This window comes from Liolophura sinensis, chromosome 13 (assembly GCF_032854445.1).
Source record: "Liolophura sinensis isolate JHLJ2023 chromosome 13, CUHK_Ljap_v2, whole genome shotgun sequence".
Taxonomy (NCBI): domain Eukaryota; kingdom Metazoa; phylum Mollusca; class Polyplacophora; order Chitonida; family Chitonidae; genus Liolophura; species Liolophura sinensis.
The window spans coordinates 23,419,603-23,446,824 of NC_088307.1; the positions used below are offsets into that span (position 1 = coordinate 23,419,603).

The window sequence follows — 27,222 nt, forward strand, 5'->3', positions numbered from 1 at the left end:
TTCGAAGACAAATAAATTTTGCATCCGTAGTTTTTATCATTCTTACGAAAGAATACGTGGGATATAGGACGTTTGTCTTTCCGTTTTTGAGAAATATGTCTTACGAAATACTGTTTCAATGATCATTCCCAAGACGAATGACAGTTCCATTTCCCTCTTTGACTTTTATGTAAACCTTGAAAATCTGTGTTACTGTTTTTTCTATTGTTCAACGTCATTTCATATGTGGTATCGACTCTGGGTTACATGTTTCCATGCATGCAAATTAGCCACAGTTTACCCGCCAACATGTGACCAAATATGCCAACATCTTTGCGGTGATGTTGGTAAGGGGCTTCAAGTAGGCTGCAAAGCCATGCCATGAACAGTCATAATTTACCGTGCGAAAAGTTGGTGCATGGTGTTAAGTATTGTCGGCCAAAAGCGGAATTATGTAAAATTATATACGCAGTGATGTAAGTTACAGCTACGTCATATAAGACGAAGCGAAAATCTGGACGTGAAATCCAGTCTCACTCTGTTTCTCTTATTCAGGCTAAAAAATACAGGTTAGATAAAAAGCAATCTCCTATGCCAGCCTTGATGGCAAATGCCGTGTCAAGAAACTGCTGTACCGGGTGAATATGGATAACTCGGTTTGCTTATACGGTAAATAATACAGACACAGCGCTGTGATACTTGGACCGCCCCACGGTGCCTATACAGCACAATGATACTTACAAAGCCGTTCAATGCTTGCACAGCTCTGTTGTATTGATACAGCTCTTGGATACTTATAAATATAATAGAAGACTGATAGCACAGAGAGTAAAACCAGAGATGCGATGACAGTGTTTTAGCTGGCAAATTGTCACCCTTAACGGGTGAAATCCGGCTCCTTGTCAGTTTACCTCAGTTAAGGTTTTATTCGCAGTGTTCAAGTAAATGCTTAAATAGTAGCAAACGCCAAGGCTTAGAGACACATATACAGTTCTTACTAATATAATTCTGCGTCGCCCAATGCATGATTCTCATGCCGTTCTATACAATCGTGGCACAGAACTACGATGCTATTTTACAACTTCTTTCTTCGAGATCTCTTTATGTTATTATTCAGTTTCCTTTAATATAATAGACAACATGAGTAAACCAAGTGCAATGACCACAGTGTGAAACATCGCTTGTGCCGCCTGTTGTGGAACCTTCTGTGTGAATGTACTATTCAAAAACCATCGCCTATAGCATATACCGCCTATAGTGGAACCTTCTGGCCACGGACTAGGGTAATTATCACCTTGCCTGAGACACTGGGGTGATGACAAGCGGCAGACGCCCTACCCCAAAACATCCTCGTAGACTCGACCCTAGGTGAAGACAGCTACTAAACCGGGCAGGGTACTTATAATGCTCCCCAGGTCCCCCCGCCCCGCCTCCCCCGACCCTTCTGCACCCTTCACCATCTCCAAAGCTCTCCTTTAAGTTATACCCAGCCTGTTCCCTCACCTGTATACCCAGAGATTCCCTTCAGTTTCCAGTAAATTTCCAGTATGACATGAGCTAATTCCCCGCCTTTGACAGACCACGTTCATGTTCAAATATAGTAGTCAAAACAGACATTCGTATACCAGCCGTCAACCAAAATGGACGTTCCGGGTCAATAATTGCAAGGCCAATTTCAAAAACAACGCTCAGAAAAAAACATCGAAAACTAACAAAATAAGAAATAAGTACGGATTCGTGTGTAGACCTTTGTCTCAAACAAACTTGTTCTTTCAAATAAGCATGCATAGTGATACCATCAATGCAAACGGACATTTTTTTGAAATGTCGGGTTTTTTCTTTGCGGGAAAATGAGTGGAGGCTTTGAAGCTAAGTGATGAACTGGATGAAGAAGGCACCAGGAAAAGAAGAGGATATGGCGGAGTAATCCGGACCTTGTGGTAACACTTATTACGTCACTCATTACAGCACGTGGTGGAACTATTACACAACATCGAGTCATCACCACTCACCGTAAATTTCGAGAACGATTTTTAAACTCATCCAGCTGTCGATCTAAGTTGAACCCTATGCTTAGCACATTTTCAGATTTCCGTGCATTTGTTACCAAGGAAACCAAGGTCGACTTGCATAAATATTTTGTTTTGCTTCGGTTATAATAGTTTGTTAAGTGATATTTGAATCAGTATGAAACATCGTGATTTCTGTTTTGATTTCAATAAGATTCGTACTAATGAATGGGGTATCGCCACACAAGTTTATCTGGGGATGCCTTAATTCTTCATAATTATTAATGAATCTAACTTAATCTCTATATGAGACCAAAGCAGTATGTATTACTTTGATTCATGTTTGTTATAACAAGCTGTGGATAAACCACAGTTAGCTTTGAACGTTTCTGCATTTTATAACATGGTCAAATATTTAAGTTTCAGAAAGTCATTTTGCAAGTCTTAAAGAGATCAAGTCCATTGTCATCCAAATCAAGCATGGTCCGATTACTTTTGCAATATAAAATACTTAATAGAATGAATGGAAAAAATAGAATGTGTCACAGACTGTTTTGCAGTTTCTTTTCATAATTTGTACTTCAGAATTACTAGTTTTCATACTTTTTTTTCATACAAGTTCAGCCTTTGTAATGTCCAAAGACTGGCCTTCCCAAACCGAGCTGGTCGAACCACGTGATAAACATGGTGGACGTCTGGTTGAAATTAGGAACCCGCCGATGACAGCCCCAGGCACTGACACCACACACAAACCATCTGACTGACGGCGAATGTCATACTGTGTAACATCTATTTACAACAACAACAAAAGTTCCTTCTATTTGGAGAAAATCCTTCGATGAAGGCAATGTGTGCCACCCACGTCGACAATTCCCGAAGACTTGAAGGCAGACCGTTTTAAAAGAAATCTTCAAGAAATGAAGCAGTCATTTGTCCTCACATCAGTGGGGGTAATATACTGTCAAGTCGATGCCGTTACCTTTGATCCACTCGAACATATGTCTCCTGCATAATTATGTACTTTAAAAACCACCTTGAAATAAGCAAACATCGCTGCCACAGCTTTCCCTGAAAAGTCTGACGACACCCTTTTTACCACTTTTATGACTATGCTTTACAACTACGTTTCATAAAAACTCAAAAGAAATTTGACTTTGTTTTAAAAGCCAAGAACATCTTTTGATTTCGATTACACTTATCACTCTTAATTTATCTGAAAAATGTAACGGCCTTAGATTACATAGACGAAGATTATCTCTAGGTGCCCGTTTTGGAGAGGTGGGCCCTATCAAATTCTGCTTATTAACATATGACTATAAAGGCTGTTTATGCTTTCGACCATGTGGGTTAAGTTTCATGAGCCACACGTTGAAAGGATAGTCCCATTGTAGACCAGACGAAGGTTCATCTAGTGGTTATTATATTGCTCCCATGCCTATAATTATTGTTTGCCGCCAGGCAAAAGGGGACACCTTCAGTATTATTAATTTGTACACGTACATATAAATGTGAATCGGTGAATATCTTTAGCGGATGTAGTCAACGTATACTTAAATATTACTGAATGATGAAAATGAAAGTAAGACTTTTCAGAAAACAGAAAAGACAACAGCATGGAAAGTAAAACCAGAGACTATATACAGTGTCGTAATGTCAAGTGGTCACAGACAACCGATGAAAAGACGGCCTTTAATCAATTCACCTGAATTAGGGTTTTATTCTTACTCTTCCTGTAAATGCTTAATGAGTATATAATAACTTAGATCCACTAGCGCCCTGGCTTGAGCAGAATGGCGGGTAATAAATGCACTGATATTAATGGCAATTTTTTTTACACCACGCTGGCCTAGAATTACTCCGAATGTTGTGTGGTCACATTTAATAACACATTTTCCGCGGCCTTTAAAACCCCATTATGGTATGTTGGTTTTGTGGGAAAACTAGTTGAGATGACAAACGATTGAACTGCACATTTATATCTGTATAGCTTACAAGGTACCACTATTTTGTGGTATTTTCTTAGAACAGTTTAGAATAAAACTGACAAGAGATCGTACTTCACTGGTTACGTGTGACCATTTGCCAGCTTTCACATTGTCGTCGGTGTTCTGGTTTTATTCTCTGTGCTGTACGTCTTTAATGATATTATATTCCTACATAAGCCAGAGTTCTACTGGTGGGCTAAGCATTCCCGAGGCCTGGTCGCTTTGCATTGTTTTAATGTGATTGATTAATAATACACTAGCATTCTATGAGATCACGTGCGTTAACCCTGTAATAGGAGATAATTTTGTTAACGTAAACGATTATCTGATTTGGAGGATTATACAAATAAATTGCAATTGGTGTTGTTTAATTGCAACTGAGTGGTTTGTTTCCGATGCCTTCTGCCCTCAACGTGGGGAGTTACTTCAACATTCAGACAATCCGTGCGCGGGTGAGCCGAGCCCCAGGGGTTTTTGTAACCACGCCTTGTGGATTAGAGGGATGTCACCAGAGGACAATATGACATATTAATTCATGCGAGATCCGATCGTCTCAGAATTATCGGATAAAGTGTCTGCGGCTAAGAAGTACGAAAGCCTGCAAGGCAAATACCATCGACGCGGTTCCACAATTCGGTAGCCCGGACAAAAGCCGTCTCTCTCTAGGGTGAAAAACAGATTGCCAGCAAAGGACTACAAGGACAATGGTATGTTTTGGGAGCTGGAAGCGCGAACCTGAGCGAGAACCATTCTTCTGCTCCCAGCAGCTCTGCGTGGAATCTTCGTCGGGCCTATGCCACCCTTGTCCGCCAAGTTCTGGCACAGCCCTCAGGGCAAATACCGAGTGCAGCTTGGCTTCAAGTTCCACGGGGACTTCACTTCAAGACTTCACAGTAGAGTGGGCTGGACTCTCTTTTGAAGAGTTTATCAAAGGGGCTAAGAAAGGGGTGTAGGTGTTGAATAAAGCCGATTGAACAACCCCCATGAGTCTCTAGCTCTTCGGATGGGGCCTTATTCAGCAAACACAGTTGAGTCCCTCTTAGGGACCCTGCTGTCTTAGTCAGGTATTGTTTTCACTTTTAGAGATGTTATGTAATCTCTTAGTCCAGTCACTTGGACCATCGATTGAGTTCTTGTGGCTAAAGAGGTAAGAAGAGGCTTACATCGTGTCATGTGATCATCATGGCGCAGGTGTACAGTGAAGGACCATGGACAAGATAAAGCGGCACTCGAAATTGTCTTTGATGTCGACAAGTATCCAAGGAGTAGTCTGTATACATATAGCGGGTCATGGCTTGCTTCTAGCCTATGCAAACTTATGATAAAAGCAAGGCTATAACTTTAATTATATTAGATATGGGTCATTGCTCGTGGATTTAATCTGGTTGGCAGTAAGTATATAATGACATTATTACAATAACTAGCATCCCTTAGTCAGCATATTAAACGAAGAAAATAACTCTCAGAAAGGTGATGCCCGGGCTGCACCCACAAACATTGACATTTGATCGTTTGTCTTATGTGTCAATTCGTATATAGGATTAGGCAATCAATGAAAATGTTCCCAGCTTTTTTTATAGTCCAAAAACAAACCCCTCACGAAACCAATAAATATACACAAGAAAATCACAAGTAAAAAGAAGCAACGAATATTCAGCAAGGAACAAGGATTCAACAAGATTCAAGAATAGGATGTCCTATTGTTGTTTTTTTTTTTATCAAATTACCTTTGATTAGGACTGCATTTTAAATGGAACGCCCTTAACGGACTACGAATGGTATAGGAATGTCGGACTTGACGCTTATATTTTAAATACTGACCAATTTGACTTGCGACTATCAAAGTATTTATATGAACAGTTAGAATAAAACAGTTCTCAAACATTGTTTTTGAATGGAAGAGTTTCTGCATCTCGTCTGGCGGAATACAATATATGTTGGAGTGGAACACAACTAATGTTTGAGTTATAAGTGATGACGCAAGCGGTCCGTTTGATGTTTAGAGAAAAGACATGGGTAGGGTGTGAAGGGGCGTTATTGTGGGACAGTTAGCTAAGATCAGAGTGAGAAAATAGGATGTGGGTCGCGGTAAAGTGTTATGTGGGAAAACAAGGGGTTGACTTTTATCTCACACTTCCATGCATTACTGTGCTGGAGTTGGCAGGTGCATCTGAGCGATATAGCAATGGGGCGTGTTTATCTCCCCATGCATATGGTTATGTAACTTCACAGCACCTGTACTGAGACAACTCACTGAAGTCGTACAGTAAGCTTAAGATACAAAAACATGTATTGTTGAATCGCCTTAAGTTTGGAGCAATATTTTAGATTCTTTCAAATATTTTCGCCCTGAATTAAAGGTACATTTGAACCTAGACGCTCTCTGTTTTGAATTCGAAGTTTTCAATAGAACCACAAAGAATTGTGAGTAAATTGAACTTTGTGATAAAAACGTCAAAAATACATGGTGTAGTATATGTTTAAACACTGTTAGATGACGTATTAAAATTTAATGGTCTTTTATTGAATTTAAACGAGTGTTATTTTTTAGTTTCTGGCTTATTTAAAGATTGGTTCGGTATACAAGAAGGCCGTGTTTAGATTTGTCTCAACTTACAGGGAATGGGTAGGTCGCGTGACACATTAACAAATGACTGGTAAATATTGGACCAGGTTTTGTTATAAAGTAATGTGTCTCTTTTCACACTCTCCCCGAAATAAAAACACGGTGATGTTGTTGGAGAGGAAAGCACTTTATACGGGCAATGTATCTGTCAGGGTGTGGGGTGCAGGGACCTCCCCGACCGTCAACTCTCTGGGTGGTTTGAGCAAATAACGACTTTCGAAGGAAACAAAACAGGGGCAAAGAATGCTCCTTGCCTGAAGCCAACATGGTAGTGTTAAAAACCAGTTGTAGAAGAAAGGAAAATTTGTCAAAACCCAACAAGTTCAGTCAAATACGGGCTATAAGGTTAAGAAAACCATGTCGAGGCGAGGCTTTAAGACGAGAGTTTGGTCCGATGACAAAAAATGCTTTTGCTGGAATATTAAAAAGGTGCTCCTTGCAAGGTAGTTTACATTAAACTTCACAAAAGCCGACCACATTTGAAACTCCTGCAAAAACGATTGGCAAACAGTGGAGCAAAGGTTAAACATATTCTCCGACAGAGGTGTCAAACAAAGCTATAGTCGATGGGCACGAGTAGAGGAAATGTGTGCGGGCAAAAACAGCAAACATTAACTCTAACTATAACGTTTCCAATGTGATTAAATTTACATGAGTGTACATAAATATGTATATTAAAGAAATACTAGGCAAACCGTCAGAGTCGACGCTTATATAGACCTTTGCCTGAAAAACGAGATGCCATGCATACTGACAAAATGAAATGAGAAATGCCTGTATTTCATTATTAACTGAATTAATTATTCTTCATGACACATTTGAAAACCGAGCAACGCTTCTCTTTTAATCTTTGTTGTAAGGCCTTTAAGTGAAGTGTCAAATTTGACGCGCACACTTGCCATCTACACCAGAATCTCATACACTTTGCCTTCTATACGGCTCACCGTGTTTTCTCCTAGATTTGAATTTGCATCACGTGTCACGTGAGCTTGATTGGTTGATTATTCTTGATTATTATAAGTCAGAATGTATTTATCGGTGTGTTTGATTTGTGAATTCTTAAATAAGGATACTTCAGATGATTTTTGTTTTTTACATTTAACTAATTTGTTGTTATAACCCCAAAAATGCCATTGGCCGGAATTGTTCTTCTTCAGGAAGCAATCAGAATCATAATTTTACTGATTGATTCGTTGTAGTAGTTTTTCTCATGCATATTGTGGCGATGGTTGTAAATACTGGGATGTTATTCTGTCAGATATGCGGGACTCTGTCACATGATATATCACGAAATGCTACAAAACTGCAGTATAATGAAACCACCATTATCATTAAACAATGTATTTGTAGATCCGCGAAAGGTCACCTCCGCAGTTTAACCATGCATGCAAGAAAGCACTGGGTGTCTTGGATCGGTGCAGGGGGATATTGAGCTGTTTATATAAACTGAGAAAGTGGAGGGGAGAAAGAGAGACCAAAAAAAGAAGTCCAAACTAACGGTAAGCGAAAAAAGAAGGAATGGAGTAACGGAAGAGCCCGATCGATTCTCTTAGACTACAATTTCGACTTTGAATTTGTCCCTTTTTTCTTCGACAATTGCAGGAATTACCCGAAACTCACGTGGCCTTTTATAATAGGCACAAGGGTTTTCCACGCTCCGTTACAAGATCCACCAAGTTCTTTTGTTCCTATAGAACAATGCTGCACAAATATCCGTGCCGGTGGCGAAGTTAGAGCTCTATGCCTTACCGGTAGTACGGTGAAATCGTAATGATTTCTGTGACATGACATTGTCTTGCTTTCTTGGGCGCACATGGCGATTGCCCCGACGGTCACAGGCCGTTGGTGCTTCTGGAATAGCTGTAGAGAAACCCTTCTCAAGAACATTACCTTCTCCAACCCCACCCGCATCACCCTTACCCTCCCCATGCACCACCCAGCATTCTCCTATACACACAAATATCAACTCTGCTCTTCGCAGTATATACGAAGTGAGATTAACGTGCTCGCGCAGATATAAACGCTCACATGATGCATGTATTGGCTAATACTTGCGCACATTATACCAAATTGTATTTTAACCAAATCTATTTATGTCATGTAATTATATTACAAATATAAGAAAAAATGACAAAATAAATTCCAGACCCTGCGTATTCTAATGTGTTGGATGACAGGCAAATTATATGTTATCCTTTGTCAATGTTATAGCAACCTTGCACCGAGCTAGCGATATCGCAACAAAGTCATATAAACGTAAGAGCAGTTAATAGATATACTCCAGCAAACTGACGACCCAGTTACTTCGCTGTTCCGTCAGCCTCCCTCTAGACTTTTTCGCGCAATCCACCCATCCCCCAGAGCTGTAGATCGATACTCATACCGCCACTGTAAGACATGTACATATGTCAATTGACACTCGGGTAATTAATCCTTTTATTGATTAAATGATCATTGATCGATTTGCAGATACAATCCGACGTTATTGTTCCGGGCATTACTAAATACGACCTCATATACACACTGACCTTTGACCATTCATGGAAACTCACAATGATTAAAGCTTACCGTTGGTTTTGGAAAGGTAGGGGAACTACACATCTTTTTATGCACAGCAAGTGTAAAGCAGAGGGAAATTCGTTTACTTAGGAAAAGAAAGGGGATAGAAAACCCTGTTAAGTACTGTATATAATACACTTTATCTCAGGGGTCCGACTGCACAGGGATCCGATTGTAGAGGGGTCCGATTGTAGAGGGGTCCGTTTGAACAGGGGTCCGATTGAACAATGTCATTTCTGACATAAGTCAAACTTCACATACTATTTGAAACCCTGTTTTAGTGGTGGTGCGGGGGACGAGACTAGACATTGACAGTTTGACCACCTTAACAAATCTTACGACAATGGGTCGAAATTTTTTAACATCCAGTCTACCGAAAATCATGCCTTCTTTTTAGCTTATCATTATAGCTTGGACTTATTTTTTCTCTTTCTCTTCCCTTTTCTCTACGGCGATGTTTAAATTTTTATTCTCAAAGTCGGAATTAGCATTGCACTGCATTAATGACACGAAGCATTCATAGTGGCTGGCGTCTGGTATATGAATGTCTTAGTTCGACCTTAGGTATATCTATTATTTAACGAATAAAGTCCGGTGTTCAACTGATTGCAGAGTGGTTTATACAGATTCAGATAAAGAAGTGTCAAACGTGAGGGAAACCGTGGATTCCATGTTACCCACACCAAGCAACTTGCTAGGCCAGCAAGATGTTCTCCACAGCACTACGATTCTTACAGAACGCACGGCCCCTCTTCTCGCTGACATTAATCCTTCTCAAGCTGTTAATGACCATCTAATTACAGCACTTAATCAATTAATGCTTGCTTTTTTTTTGTTTGACGGCAATAAAAATTGTTCGCGTAGAAGTTGACGTATTACGACAATGCAGTTTCCCCGCCTTATTATCTCAACACCGTATCATCACAATGTATGGAATTATCACCAGTCACCAGCGATCGACAATGTTATGATAACAACCATAATGCATTATACGTCATGAGGGAAATCCTCTAATTAACAATATTTATGTGGAAAAGCTGTCAGGGCTCCGAATAATAAAGATTTACAACTCAATTAGTGGATTATGCCAGCTGCATTTAGCGTGGCAGATTTTCACAAAGCTGTATACTTTTATAATATAACATTTGTTTTTCATTTATTTATGCTTTCATTTCACTGGGGGGGGGGGGGGTTAACGATGCCCAAGAATATTTTACTTTAGGGATTTGCTAAATGATGGTCCCGTCTCTCCCGTTTTCTCCACCCATAAAGCTGATCACCCTTATACACACAAGAAATATTCTCTGTAGAACAATCCATAGGGTTTATTGGCATATAATTTAAAACGTCACTATCATTCCCGAATCCATATATATATATATACCAAGCGTTACATGGATGCCAGTGAACCATGTATTAACTCTCAACTCTTTTGAAAGGGTCTGGGAGGCAGTACACCGACGGACTATATAGCTGAACAAAAATCCGTTCAGATTTTGACAAGAGAAGGGTTTCACTTGGACCGGATTCAGATAAAGCTCTCGGCTAACTTTCTTCCGGAATGCGGGCTTATCTCACCGGATATCTCGGTCTGAGATAAGTCGACACTTTCATGGGCCGTGGAACCGTGGAGAAACAATCCGGGAAACTTTAAGATCGAAGAGAACGCCAGTACGACATTAATGCCCCTCGACAAGCGGATCGAGCAAGGAGGGGTGAAGTGAAATGAGCACAGACAGGGGTCAAACAACTTAACGCCTGTACAAAGAGTGTTTGATAAGACACGGGGAAGAGATAGGGGTGTCGGAAGTCTGTTAGCACCGCTATCAGCCAGAAGGGAGGGGGAGAGAGTAGCTAGGGAGGGGGCACTGGCATGTGATCACGCTTACCATTCTAAAGTCGTAACCTGTAAGACAACCGATCAAGGACTGGGAGATATTATACGAGTACATAAAATGGTTTTACGCACAATCGGGGCAGTTAAAGTAGGAAGGGCGCGTTTGGATATCCCTGTATAATGTTACCATAAAGAAATAGATATTTGGCTTTTAGGAATGTATACCAGACCAGAGAGAGACGGGATTTACAGCATTTGTGCATGGTACAATGCTGAAATGCATTAAACTAAATGCGATTTTAAGCCAAGAGAAAGATAGTCGTGCCTATAGTTTATGCATTCTCCCGCATGGCAGAAGACATGAAATTCTTACACATTTACTTTCGGTTTCCAGTTGTCTATTGTCCATCGAGTCCCAAAACTGTGTAGTCCGTTGCTCAATCTTATAATGGCGAAGGCGATTTATGGGGCATCCGGTAACACAGTGCTCATATATAACCCGAAAACACTTGTGTCCCATTTTGTAGACCTGATGCCTAACTGAACGGTCAATCCTATGACATCAAACAGGGCCCCAAGGTCCATCGTATAGCTGTATGGTAGGTTGACACTTACATACTAATCTCAACTTTACAATACATTCGCACCATATGTGATGAAAATCTTTAATTTAACTCTAGTAAATGCCGAAATAGGAACACTCGAACACAGCTTTTTTAGTTATCGATATTTTTACAGGCTGATTTGTAGCAAAAAGTCTAGCATGCTTTACAATAATAACGAAACTGTATGGTAAAGGGTTAATCATTTATGAAAACTAAAAACTTTTTCATTTTACATAGTTAAAAGTAATTGATGCCCTTGTGGAACACGAAAACATTTTGTTATGTTTTCATGTTTTTGAGGTGTTTTTTTTTTCTGTAATCAAGAATTCGATTTCGTCCCTTATGTTGGTGAATATTCTTGGTTTAATTCGTCGTTCTCCGAGACTGAACTGGCCCATGAATGATTCACGCTCTGTGGCATACAACTCTTGCCTCACAGATTTTCTCTTTGCTTATTCTTCTCTGCGAAATCACCCTTTATGATGATATTCTTTCATCAGTTTAGCCTTATCCGATTTGACTCAGTGTCATGTCTGAGGACGTCACGTGTCTGGGACCGGTAGCGATCGACCCGGCCATGAAGGAGTGGTCCCAGGATGGACGGTCCGTGGTCCCTTTTCATTGATTGTGACAGACTATCGATGTTTTTAGCGCCTCTTATGGCAAGTTCTCGAGCTCTTAACTAAACACGAACCGGCGACCCGCAAATCCCTTATTTCAAGTGCATGTTAAATTTACGGTCAACCATCCCTCTCTGGAGAGGACAATCCAAATTAGCGCCATAGATTAAGCAACAATGGCCGCCAGCTCTTCCCATAATGCCATTTCAGATGAAGATTTGCGGGGCGTCGCTGCAAAGCTATATCCGCCGCCATCACAACACTAAAGCGTTTTCTTTTTGTGCGAGCAACCGTTAACCTCGCAAAATGAAACAAAGTGAGATGTCGTATACGGATGACAAAACTTTCATTGCTAAACAAATACCCAGCAACCAGGCATACAGAATGCCTTGAGGCGTCATGCAACAATCTTATATAAAGTCTATCTATAAGTCATTTGTTATAAGTAACGTTACCTGAAATATAGGCCAAGGTGAAGTTCGCATTTACGAGAACGACGTTTCTTTGTCAAGAACTGGAGTAGTCTCTTGATGTGTCATTTAAAACCGTTAGAAATAGTGTGGATGCTGGTTTTCTGTTGATATCAACCATATTTATGATTCATTTCTGGCTGAAAAAGGATATAGTTTGTGACGGATTGTATTTGGTTTGGCCTAGTAGTTTTTGGGGTGTTACTGCCGAACTTAGCAGTTTTAGGAAACAGGAGATACATAAATGTAGGCTAACAGCTTATTTGAAAAAAAAAATGATAATGTTTCTTCGGTAGCATTAACAGAAAAAAAAATGATTAGAATTCACGCGTCATGACAACTTTAACACTGTTATAATACAGATTTTTGCTGAAATGTGAAAGTTGTATCACCGTGGGAATTAAAACGAACGTTTATTGGTTTACATATTTTAAAATAATAAAAATTAAAAAAAATAATAAAAAAATAATTAAAATAATATCTAAACATAAAGCCCACGTGAAATACTACAGCACAGTGAGTCAACCCAGAACGACACCGACACTGTGATATTAGAATCTAGTTTCTTGTCAGTTTGCCTTATTACCTCCGTTTTATTCTAACTGTAAATACCTAAATAGTAACAATGTATACTCCGACCCACCACCCCACCACATCGCAGCACCATGGCTTAAACAGAAATAGGTTTTAAAATTCAGTTATGTCGTTGGCAATGTATTACGCGTCACTAGTCCAGAATTACTGAAAATACTGTGTTGTAGACATATTTCACAAACAATTACATGAAAACAATCATCGAAACTTACCCAGACTTGCGCAGTCGTCACCACCAGGCAACGAGTTCTTCCGCTTCCTGGGCCTGCCCTTCTGCACCGCGGCGACGCCATTATAAAAAGGAACATGTCCGCTCGTGAGTGATGGTGGCAGACTATGAAGGAATTCTCCTTGAAACAGAAGTTCGTAATGGGACCGGCAGTAAACTAAACTTTCCTTCATGCCAAAATGGTCCCCTGTCGTCAAAGTCTTGTTACACGAAGCACAGGTGAAACAGTTCAAATGGTAGACAAGCTCCTTGGCGCGCATGACAAGCTCGTTAGCCGATATTCCCAGGTGGCATCGGGCACAACGCTTCACCGCGAATCTTCTAGACAGAAAGAGAAAAAGGACAGAAAAACAACAATAAAGGGTTAGAACCATTAGATTTCAACTTTTACACGAAGTTTCTTTCGTGTTTCGAGACATGCCCAATACTATTCCACTTCAATATTTATTTATTTATTTGATTGGCGTTTTACGCCGTACTCAAGAATATTTCACTTATACCACGGCGGCCAGCATTATGGTGGGTGGACCTTGCAGCTAATTGATTTGTTTCTAACCTCACGGGGTGCATCTATTGTAAACGAAAAAACTCTTCACCGCAAATTGTCTTCAATACAGTTATGAAACTGAACCAGTTTACTAGACGAGAAACCAGCGTAGAGAACTCTCGACCAATACTCTATCTGTAAGAAAAATTGACAAATGGCCTCACGGATGAGGGTTTTTGTGTACTGGGTAATTCTTTTGTTAGCAAAACTGATAAGAAAAAGCGAAATATCGTCAAATGACTGATTAAAAGGGTTATCAGCTTCGGACCTTCATTATTAACCTAGCTAAGTGAACTTCCTTCTCAAGTCCATTTTGATTTATTTATTTGATTGGAATTTTACGCCTATGGTATTCCCCTATACCATGGTGGCCAGAACTATGGAAGGGTGGGGGGGGGGGGGGGGGTGGGGGCAGGGAGAGCTCGGAGAAACCCACGACCATCCGCATGTTGGTGTCAGACCTTCCAACGCATGACTGGAGAGGAAACTATGCAGCACAAGAGCATTTTGACCATGTACTCCTGAGTTAGGTTTGAGTACCCCAATGTGCGCTTTCCGAGTATATTAGGCAAGTATTGTGATCCGTTTCTGTGTAACGCACATGAATTCTGATCAGTTTGCGAGTAAGGTGTTTGCATCTCCTTCTTAACACTTTGATGAATATAAGATTTAAGAATATTAATCTTCGTGTGAGTGGATTGTGATTCTTGTTTGAGAGATCTGCGTGTGAATTTTGATCGGCGTGAGCGTTTTGATACACGCGTGATTCACGTACATGGTCGGTCTAGCACGAGATTGTAAACTAAGGTGCGAATGTTTTGATCTGCATGTGAGTTACGCATATCGTACACCTGGTCATCTCACACTGCCTCCTCGTGATCGTGTGTGTTGAAGAAGCCTCTATCGAGGAAGGCGGGAAAAGTTAAGAAATCGGACACCGGTGTGGTTGGTGTGAGCGTGCAAGTGAGAAGAAATGATACAGCGGGTGGTATGAACGCCTGCATGGGTGAAGCGAGGCAGGCGTGCACAAGAACAGGTGTTTTGACATTGGGTCAGCCAGATCTCGCACCTAAATCGAAGGGTAATCTACCACTTTTGTTGCATCACTACCGTTCATCAACGTTTTTTGTGCATAATGCGTAAGTAAACCGTTTCCAAAGCTATCATTGAGCATCAGTCCAGATACCGTTTTTATTGCCAATGGACAGTGGTCGTATCTGCAAAAACGTGTTGAATAAAGTTAGTTCCACCTGACTCAGACAAGGGGCATAATGCATGTGCGATATGTATATCCCTTACATTGATAAAATGTTAACATTGGGCTTGGACATTTTCGCATTGGGATATCAGAACGCCTACCATTGACCATACTGCCGGACTTGAATATTTTAATACTATATAAATAAGAGATATCTCCAACGGACGACATTTGTGTATATTGACATTGTCATAGTGTAAAGATGGTCGTCATGAAATTTCTATTCCTACCGCTGTGCTGACACACCTAAACAATTTCTGTTCATCAATTCGAGTTTAATGGTGACGAAAAGCAAAATCGCGTACTTTCTTCTCGTTATGTACGTTTTTGCCAGTATCCATAACTGGGAAGATCTGATAAATGTATAAAATATATATCCGAGAGCTTTTCCATCGGCAGTGCTGTCACATCTATGAATAAATGCACCAAGTATTGCCCTTCAACTATAGCCGTCGAAACGGGCAATCGCATATGCCAGCCATCAAGCATATATTGCTGTTTATTAAAAACGTTCTAATGCATCTTATGACATCAAAGAAATGAAAAAGAAGAAATGTGCAAATTGTACCCATCATTGTGCCGACATGTTCGTAAGCATCGGGAATATGTTACTAATAAATCAATAATCTTTCCCGAAATATAACAGACAAGGTTTTTTCGAAATTACATCTGATCTGTACGCATGCGATGAATATATAAACGCGTGATTTTGAAAGTTTCTGACAGATTTTATAATTATAAGTAAGAGGGCTGCATCACTCTCCACCTTACCCTTTGAAGGCCAAATTTTAATTGTGTTCGATATTTATGTTTGTTGATGTATGCTGAAATGCTTAAATACCTTTACCTCTTGTAGCTTGTTGGAAGGACCTTGCAGCTAATTCATTTGTGTCTCACTCTTCACGCAAATTGACCAACATGCCGCTTATATTTTTGAAGAACTATGACATCACCAGAGGCATTAATTAAGAATTAAACATTATAAATTACAAATAAGCTTTCTAATTGCGTTTTCCTTGCAATAACATAGACGTCCAAGACATCGATGTGTAGAGCTTTTAGTGTTACATGTCATTAACGAAAAGCAATTTTGATGGCGAGTATGACTTATTTTACAGAGGCGAATATAGGTGGTAGGTTACACGAACAGCCTATAAAATGCGTATTTCATGTGCTGTTTTTCTTTTTTACGTAATAATTGTTATGTAACTGCCTTTAGACTGCTCTTGAGCACGAAAGTCGGAAATGCCCGAATCACAGCCAAGGGTTCTATAATGGTCACGGAAATGTCCGAATCACAGCCAAGGGTTCTATAATGGTCACGGAAATGCCCGAATCACAGCCAAGGGTTCTATAATGGTCATGGAAATATCCGAATCACAGCCAAAGGTTCTATCATGGACACGTTTTTTGTGGATTCAGAGGGTGCCTAAAGTTTTAATAGCGCTACTGTATAAACTGCTCAGAGTTGTACTACGGGCAACTGTATTGTTTGCTGTTCTATGAAGCGCGTAGGACCCCCTACAGCGTATATGCTTGACTTCACAAAACTAAGATCCTCTTTCGCCTATAATAGGCTTTATGACTTGGCAAAAAGGATGCTGGCGATGTGAAAGCTATCAGTTGGCATCGCAAATGAGGAAGGCCGATTTTCTTGGCTAATCCTTTTCACTGGTCCACATTTCTATTAAACGGGTCTGAGAGCTTTAAAACAGATTTATAATTCGCTCAACAGCCCGGTGGTATCGACGTAAGGCTTTCCGATGCGAAAGAAGCAGTGCACCTAAAAACCCAACCGAGCGCACATCCTGAATGGCTGGCTTTCACTGAGCGCGATACGCGGGAAGGGCGTGCGCCTTTGAAACTCACTCGCCTTCCGAGGCGCATATTCTGCCCGCTGTGCACCGCTTGCGCCTTCACAGCGAACATGTAGTAAGGATGTGAACGCTTATAAAGTCATAGAAAGCTCGTTTCCTTGATGGGAATTAATTGTCGATGAAAGCTATGAGCAGGGACTTCCACGAAAGCAACAGAGTTTGAACCGGATTCCATATTTAGCCTGCATCTAGCTCTTTAGCAGGATGTCTTAATCGTTTTCCCCAGTCACTTGATAGCCCCGTGTCAGGTTTTCCAAACACAGTGTTTTAACCTCTGTAAATCGTCCAGAAAATTTGATCGACTGGGACCCCGGTACCAGTTTCCTTTACCATATATATATAGCTGTATAAATTTATCCTTCGCCAAGCAATGTCACTCTAAAATTTTGACGTTATCTTTGAAATTAAGGCAGTCAACACGGCAATGTTTTGCGATGTGTGTTGACTTCTTTCACTCATTTATACCGGCTCTCCCCGTTGACTTCCAAGGACATTAAGTGGCATATGCCCATTAATTGGCGTATGACCATTAATTGATGCGCGGGCGTTAATTGACACACCGCCATTAATTCAGTTTAATGGTTGCACGTGTGAAAAAAAGGAAACTCACACGAACAAACAAATTAAACAGTCTAATTGCCAATAAATTACTCCCACCGGACAAAATAAACATATTAAGAAGAACCCCGCGAAATAAATTTATTTTATAAGAACCAAGCCAAAGAAATTATTAACCTCTGTCAATATTTTATATTACATAGATTACAATTATTATTATTATTATTATTATTATTATTATTATCTATGAATCGTGTATTTTTCGTTTTTCGCATTACCAGAAAAATTTTCGCTGGTCAGGATCCAGGGAGCGGAGCGATGGATATGTCGTTTTGGGCTGAAGGAGTACGAAAGGTTTAAATATTCACGCTGAGTTATCAAACTTTTGAAATAAAGTTTTTAAGACTTTACCGGGGGGGGGGGGATTGTTACGGAAAAGGAAAGTTATCTATGCTACTCTACTGTAATTATGTAGATGGGATTAACAACATGGACATGTGTTAAAATGTTTTCACAATTGTTTACAATATTTTCTTACATCCTGATTTCTGCACGGTCATTTCTTAATTTCTTAATTCAGTGATTTATTGATTGATTTGAATTGAATTTAAAGCCGTACCCCTATCATGTTCACGACGATAATGTTTTCAGTGGCGTATTTTTGCTTGTTTGTAGCACCTATGTAAGCCAATATGGCAGCATATGGTGTAAAATACTTAAAGCTGCTAAGCACAAATATATGCATTCAGCAGACATACAGGCCATATATAGTTCTGCGAGCTGCGAAGACGAGTTGTCTTAGAGAAATTCTTGAATTATGCTAGTCTGGTATACCAGACATGCCGGAAATTGCCGGAAATTAACAATATAAATGATTCATCGAATAAAGAAGTGAAGGGCGGACATATAGAGTGCTTGTCTCTGCCGGTCCCTCCGCTGGGGAGAGACGAGGAGAGTCCGCCGCCTGGAGAACGCAGGTGGTCCGGGGGCACTTATGAATTCCCCAGTTTCCTATCCGTGCCTTTCCTCAATCTCCGCCGAGCATTGTCCGCCCATGTCGTTGGGAGATGTTTGATAAATTCGAGGACAATGCGGCCGAAATTTTGGCTCCGTTCGCCTCTAACGGTGCAGCTGATGTTCTCGTTGAATGACCCGTGTTTTTGGACAAAGCTGGGTCCATTTCCAAACACATGTACAACGCTAATTACGGCATATGTTCTTAGGACGTGTAAAAGGTGTATATGGTACAGCTTTTTAAACAACATATTGTGAAGAATAAATATTTAAAACTTTGTATCAATTATCCCTTATACGTCAAGTAAATTAGATGTGGTATAAGATATAATTTTCTGAAATAAAATTGTTTTATTTTGCAATCACTCCGGAAAGGATTGCTTTCCTACGTTGCTTTTGATTTATTTATCGATTTTTATCGATGTGCCATACAATGAAAGCATTACACCTGTATGGAAAGTGCTAGTAAAGAACGTAAAGAATCAAGTAACGAGACATATTCAGATAAATGAGAATGTGTGTAGTGTGGGTGTATATACAGGCCTATAGGGTAAATGAAACGAAAGATAACTTAAACTGCACTAAAACAGCTAAAAGTGACCTAAAACCAGCATTCAAATATGTTAAAAGTGATGACGATATCGTCAGTGCTTTTGTTGAGACGTTTTAAGTTGTTTTTTTTTTTTCAATTTTGGTTTACCGTGATATTATAAAGCACACGATAGCTTTCCTTGGAATTTGTCACACATGCACAGCATCTGTTTGCTTTGAATTTAAAGTACTACACTGTCATGATTTTAAAATGCAACCATCCTCAACTAATAAGCCGAAGTATTAAGAAAACTGCACGGGTGCTTTTATTTTTTCTTGGAGCTATAAATTAAATAATTTAAAATAAATTCCATACCGTATGCGGAATCTTTTCTTGTTCACAATATACAGCTACCCAACCAATATCATAGTCCTCCACAAAATCTATCTGATATGTTGTAATTTTCATTATTTTAACTGGGATGAGCCATAGCTTTGTTGTCTTTGTGTATAAATGAAATGCGCATGCGTCACAAGTTCTAACCGTACTTCTGGCATATTTTCTTTCCATTTCGTAAACAAACAAACTTACTTTTCAAAAAAACATATACAACTGAAAAAAATCAAGGTAGATAACTCACCTGTAATAATCGTCTTTGCAGTAGATGTTACCGTCTTTAGAAAAACAGGTGAGTTCCGATTCCAGCCTGAGTTTACATTCACAGCACCGCAGACATTGAACGTGCCACTGTTTGTCAACGGCCAATAGGTAGTAGCGGTCCAAAATCCGCTCCGCACACCCCGCACAGCGGCTAGGTTCCTCCGGGCAGTCCACTACGGTCATCGTCTGAAGGGACACGGAAAAATAGGGGACATGAACAGTGTGTATATACTTGTATGGGGTAGTATACAGAAATAATGTACACATTGTAAATACTGTACAAGGGAACACTGAAAGTGCAAAAATTTTAAATATTGTATACAGTGTAATACACGGAAGTAATGTACACATACGTAATGTATGGATAATGAACAGAAATATATACAGTATGATATAACGCTAACAAATAATGTACACATTGCAAATATTTATTTTATAACGCTCAGAAATAATGTACACATTGTAAGTGGTAGTGATGAGATTAAATATACACATTTTAAAGCTGGTGTCAGAAACAATATATAAATTGTGAAAATTGATCACAGAAGCGACCAGTAACATAGTACTCATTGTAGATATGGTATGTGATAAGATACGTGTCCTGCATTAATACAAATCCATAACGTGGCCATTTTAGGCATACACACAACAAAACCTGGATGAAGGAACATGCGTGCACCGAACTGATGAAGGTATTTATGGGGATGAATGCAAACAATTCAGACATTATTTGTGGTAATGCGCGGCAATAATGTAATTAATGGTTTTATGAATAGACATGATGAATGGGTAGTGTAAACAGGCATTGTCCAGCGCGACACCGGAGATATTATGCACACAAAATAAATATGGTCCTCACTGATGTATAGATAATTAATGCACATGCAGTGGGTTGTTATCTGTGAAAATGTGATGGGCTAATGTACACATTGCAGATAACTCACGCCCTTCTGTGAAAGACCATTATGTCAGTTTCTGCTGACAATGTCCAGAATGAAGTTTTATGTGTATTAGTGTGTTATGTATTGGTGTGCGCATTGTAGACAAAATCGGCATGGTGGTGATCAATAGCTTTATATATATATATATATATATATATATATATATATATATATATATATATATATATATATATATATATATATATATATATATATAAAGCTACAGACATTACGGGCATTGTCTATCATGATACACAAAGGTAGAGTGTACATATTCTATAAACACTGTCACTGAGGACAAAATCATTGTACATCTGTTATGAACGTAGCCATGTTGAGAAAGTTGCATTAATATGTATATTTGCTGATTAGATTATAAAGTGAATGGATTAAATGGATTTTCTGAAATGGTGAACCTTAATATTATATCTGACTCTAATGGTATGTGTATGGGAAGGTCTTCCATCAACCTGTGGGTGGCAGTGGGTTTCCCATGGGCTCTCCTCGGTTTCCTCCCATGCACCGTAATGATGGCCACCGTGGTATAGGTTAATAATATATAAAACACCACTCAATCAATTAATCAATCAAACAAACAGTCTTATTTCTTGCCTGTTGTCTTTCCTCTTAACGTCGATGAACCTATAACGACTGCATATATAACGGTGTCGGTAGACTAATATCTTGTCTATCTACATACAAACAGTTAATGTTCGGAAAACAGTTTTTGTCCCGTATCGTGTATGAAGAATATAACAGCTCCTATACTGTTATACGAATATAACTGTTACATACAATACACAAATGGGCCTCAGCGCTAGGAAACTCCGATTGTAATAATACCCAAAAATGACGGTACAAAAAAATACATACGATTATGCTGATGTAATGCATCATATAATATGTGTAAAGAAAAAAATTTCTTTTGATTTAAAATATTTAAGTGGATGTAAAAAGTAACTAGTAAAATATATTAAAAATGACGAAATCATAATATCAATCAGCTTTGCATTAAAAGTTATGTATGTTTACACTGAACACGTGTCAAGCTTGAACAAGCAAGTGATACTTTATAGCGCATAGACAATGGAAAAATCACTGGAAAAATAAACTCATATTTTCCGCCACGACACGACGCCGTCTTTCCATTCACAACGTAATTATTTGCTCTATCGCACGTGCTCGTCAATAATTACAAGATTATCGATATTTATTTAGTTGACTGATGTTTAACGCTGAAATCAGGAATGTTTCACTTGCTGGTGTAGGGTTAAGGGTATACAGAGAAAATTTTGTCACTAATTAATTACACAAGAATTGGAAATAAAATTTCGAATTATATGGTCAATTTTAAAGGAGCCAATGGTTTTGTTATACAATTCATTTTTTGTCATAAATTCGCTTTTAAGCTAAGTATTTACATCGAGATAACGATGATTCGATTTCAGGTTCAATATTTACATCCATATTGTTATTCATTTTATTACATAACAAAGATTCGCAGTTAAACTCAATATTTACACCGAGATTGTCATTCATTTCACCGGCTTCACTATCCATACTTTATTCAGAAGAGGTAATGAATGCGTCATGACTCGAGTCTTTAGAGGCCCCGTCGGTAATTGACCTCTATCCATTTAACTTGATCACATTTAATTCAGTTCATTATTTATTAACGGGTAATGCAGACAGATCGCGGGCACAGCCTTGTCTATTTCTGAAAGAATCCTTGAACGATTCGCAAATTAACGACCCTGGCATTGAGTATACGTATGCATGGCGCCGGGTGTTTTCACACGTCCTTTGGGCAGACGAGGATAAAAACTTTACACGAAAATGATACGATTTTTGATGTTGTAATATGATCTATATTTCTATTTACTAATTTCATGAGTGGTTTGCGTCCAATAAAGTTGATTGTTCTCCTTTCACGAAGGAAGTTATGTGTGTACGAGTCACTGTGGAGAACACTGGACAAATCATATACAGGGAACTTGACACACAAATATCTATAATATAATTAAAGACGTGTAGCATAGAGAGTAAAACCAGAGCAGCGATGGCAGTGTGATAGTTGACAAATCGCCGCGGCCGTAAATGAATACGGTCTCTTGTCATTTCGCCTCAGTTAAAGTTTTATTTAAACTGTTCATGTAAATGCATAAATAGTAGCAAATTACACGCCCCCTATTTCACAGAAACTCGCCAAATACCTGACAAACCAAATTACTTTTATACTTTTAACTGAAAACTAATCGGTGCTGTCTTTACTGTACCATTCTATAACCTGATGGTATAGGTACGTAACACAAGAGTTCTTAAAGGTGTCTTAAATTGTCTGCACTTTGCATGAGGTATATATATATATATATATATATATATATATATATATATATATATATATAAATGTATTAAATACCTCATGCACAATTTGACAGTATGGATGTGTACCCTTGAAACAATGCGTTAGGCACTTGTTCATAGATTCGTGTGAGGTAAATGGCTTTTATCTTACACACCTTGTTTTATTTTATGTCTTACTATATAAGTAATCTATATCTTCATCCGATCTGTATCTATCACAATTCCATTTCGTCCATGGTATTCGTAAAGGAGAAATACGAAAGGTAAAGGCGAAAAGTTCTTGCATATATGTGGCTTAAAACGACCATCAAATAAAAACAAATCAAAACTCTGCATCTTAACCATTAATCTCTTACTCCACGTTGTCGTCACATTAGGGGAGAGGGGATTCTGTAGTTAAGCGTTGTGTTTTTTTTCATGGAAACATCTAATAGTTGACCTGATTTAAAACATAAAAAGGGAAATCATTTTCATTTAAAAAAATGCAACAAATATATAAAGTTGGTCAAAGTACCAAGCGAGTATTAAATTACTGTGTTTGTTGTGCTTTTGGTTTTCTTTGTAATCAAGAATTGAGCTAAGAAACTTGAAGTATTCGTTCGAGTGGCCATGCATCTCTTCATTCTACGAATTCAAACGAATATTGCCAAAAGAGCATCTAACTTGCTTTATACACGGGCATCAAAGTGATTTGTGTGCTTGTCACACAACGGCTATAGAATATTAGCTGTAAACAGTTTATGGACGATATTTATCGTCTCATTATGTGAATTCAAAGCTTCTGAAATTGAAAGTTCTAAACGTTCAAGATTACACGTAATATTTAGTTCACCTTATATTCGAATGTAACAAATTTAATCTTTTATTTAAAAAAAAATGCTAAAGAAGGAAAGACGAAAAAAGCTCTCTCTCACACTGAGTACCTTAGCTTTCAATTAGGCGTGTGAAAATCACATGTGTCTAGCAAAAGTCTTGAAAAAAATGAATAGACCGAAGTATGAAAAGCCCGGCATCCATTGTGACTGGGTCTCCGAAACACGATAAGACCCGGTCTACGAGATACTATCAAACTCTAGGTTGGTTATCGCGTTGAGTGCATATTGTTTGCCACAGTTTTGTCAGTCAACCGTGACTCTTTAGACAGCGTGTAGCAAACAGAATAAGCACAACGAATTCTTACGGTACAGATATTAGATATTAAGTGATAAGCAATTCTTTTTTTTTTTTTCGAAACAAGGAGATCTGAGACATAAGCTTGCAATCTTACCCTTGAGGAATCTCGCTCCGGGGGGTGGGGATGAGGATGCGGGTGTGAGTGGGGGTGGTTGCTCACTCTAGTGACAGTTCTACTCTCCATCGTCCCTCGGTCACACATCGTCAGAGTTGTTTTTTCCACCATGCTTGCCAAAGCGTCTTAGTACGATAACAAACTGTTTCTAGTTATTAGCGTACTTCTGCAAGCCATGTGACAGCATTATGTGCATACACCCATGCAAACGTCTGTCCGTTTTTCACTGACAATCTTCTCTTGGAAAATAAGAAAAATCCTCGCTAACTTCAGGCTGAAGATTTTCAGTAAGCAAATCACAACTTACTGTATAATCCGACGGACACAACCTGAAATATGCCAGCTTCTGAGACAGTCTCGCAGTTTCAATGGAAAAATCTTTCTATCAGGATTCAGTTTTAAACTTTTCTGTGCGACATTAGCCCTTCACTTGTGGCTTACGACATCTATTAACAACATCCAGACTTGCTTCTCTGTGTCAAAGTCAATGTCATCTCCGGCCAGAGATGTATTCCAGTATTAAAGAGCTTCAACTTTGAAGGGTACAGCTGAGCTTTCACGCGAATTAGTTCACTGTTAAGTAGGGTCCTGTATATCCAAAGTGCTGGTAGCCACCCAAATTGGGACAGGCAAGCGCACGACAGTATTTCTCACAGCTTTTCTCCAAACGGAAATCTCTTTCAGTGTCGGTCACGAGTTTGCTAAACGATCGTCTGCTTGTGGAGGTCGAAGGGGAGATTGAGCTGGAAGCCTTCAGCTGCCTTACAAATGACACCCCCAGAGTCTCACACGCCCGTTTATTCCCGGACTTGGTCCACGGAGACTGTACACCGTTTAGCTGCAGGGGTACAAAAGCTTCTGTAAAGAGTCCCTCTTTTAGGCAAGTCTAGAGTTGGGATGATTTTCCCTACCGACGGCAAGTTGTTCCTCTTGAATAGTTCTCGCTGAAGCCATAATCACATGGGCGTGGTTTTGATCTAGGCTTCGTCTGTCAATCAACAGACGATACACTTGGGCAGCAGAAATCCCCGCTCTTTCATTGGTTGCGTAGTTTACTGGAGGAAGTCTTGATTGACAGAAAGGTGCGCCGTCGGCACGCCCAGTACCGACAGACAACTTGAAGAGTTTATCAACAGTTTGTACCGATTGTAAGAGCATGGCTTTGACGAACAGCCGCTGTGACTGAAGAATGGCACTGCACAAAGGCAGTCATTTTCCTACAAGTAGAGAACAAAATGCAGCGTTTTGTGTGTGTGTCGACAACAATAAGATAATCAGACAATCACCCTTCTCTTACTCAATGCGAGCCTTAGTGAACTTCTGTTTGGGGCAACTCCAGGAGTATGGGAACTGTCCAACTCTATAGTACATTACAGGCTTTGCTCGATGGCTGTGCTCACCTAACCACATCTATTATATCCCAGAATGCTGGCTTCTGTGTTCTTAATCACACGTTATACTGAAGAAATCAACGCCCAGATCGTCACAAAAGTCAGGTGTTACCTGCAATTGCTGTTTGCATATCGCATTTAGGGAAAGCTTTCCTTGTATCCTTTAGATTTCTATAAGTTCGAACATTTTGGTCTGAAAGTTGGCACCCCTGAAAGAACGTTGCCTTAAAGTTATCAGTTTTTAAAATTCGGACATTGACTGCATTGTAAATGTGTCGTTTTCTTAACTAGCATGTAGAAAATATAACATATTCTCCCCTAAAACCTTGATATTGTACAAATAATTCACGCTTCTTTATGTGAGTTAAAAACGTGTTAATCGCACAGTTGCATTGTCCATTTATTTCATTGATAACAAGTTAGTTAAAAACGTGTTAATCGTATAGTTGTATTGTCTATTTATTTGATTGATAACAAGTTAGTTAAAAACGTGTTAATCGTACAGTCGTATTTTCTTTTGGTTCCACAATAACTAATGTATATGTGGGAAGAATTCCCTCTGATGGTGTATATCTTATAGATCGCACAATCATATTTCCTGACTGATAGCTGACTGTTGTCCAAACAAGAATAACCCTAAAAATATACATATAATTACCCCAAAAATTGTAATAATGTCCATACAAGTTTCTTTTACAAAGATCAGTCCATATATATCAAGTCTTCAGTTTAACGTAAGCTTTCTGTGATACTGATATACTTCATGCGAGGCTTATACATTGGACGTTTATTTGGTGCAGCTCCAGATGTATTCAACTGCCCAGCGCTATTGTATATTACAGGTTTTGCCGTAGCCTCCATGGCTACGCTCACCTAACCATATCTACAATATCCCAGAATGCTGGTTTCTGGGTTCTTAATCACACGTTATACTTAAGACGTCAACGCCCAGATCTTCACAAAAGTCAGGCGTTACTAGCAAGCCCTGTTTGCCTATCCCATTTAAGCTTGCTTCTCTTCTATGACACAATCAAAAAGAAGAACAGGAAATCTGTGAACAAAGCTGAACTTTCTCAATTTGTCTCCGTGATTATCAGTTGGAGAGATCTTCTCTATACAATTAATACAAAGATTAGCTTGTTTTCTTTAACATATCAAAGTTAATAATAAAAATTAATAATTTAATAAAAATTAACATATACTATACAAATCAATTCTCCTCCGCGACAATTCCGTGGTTCTGATAATTCCGAATGTCAAGGTTGTATTTATTTACCTT

The 27,222-nt window shown here is 39.1% G+C and overlaps 1 protein-coding gene across 3 annotated transcripts in view; it reads right to left on the bottom strand.

Moving 5' to 3' along the window:
* The window catches only part of LOC135480433 (LIM/homeobox protein Lhx9-like), a 42,498-nt gene extending 17,149 nt beyond the window's left edge, over positions 1-25,349 (bottom strand). For 2 of the 3 annotated variants that reach the window (XM_064760266.1, XM_064760263.1), the window contains exons 1-3: positions 24,532-25,349; positions 19,940-20,145; positions 13,497-13,834 (exon numbers count right to left, since the gene is read on the bottom strand). In XM_064760266.1, the coding sequence (XP_064616336.1) occupies positions 13,497-13,834; positions 19,940-20,145; positions 24,532-24,663 (676 nt within the window). In that variant the 5' untranslated portion in view covers positions 24,664-25,349. The remainder of the gene's footprint in view (positions 1-13,496; positions 13,835-19,939; positions 20,146-24,531) is intronic. The other variant, XM_064760265.1, reaches the window with a different exon arrangement.
* Positions 25,350-27,222: the final 1,873 nt, after the last annotated feature.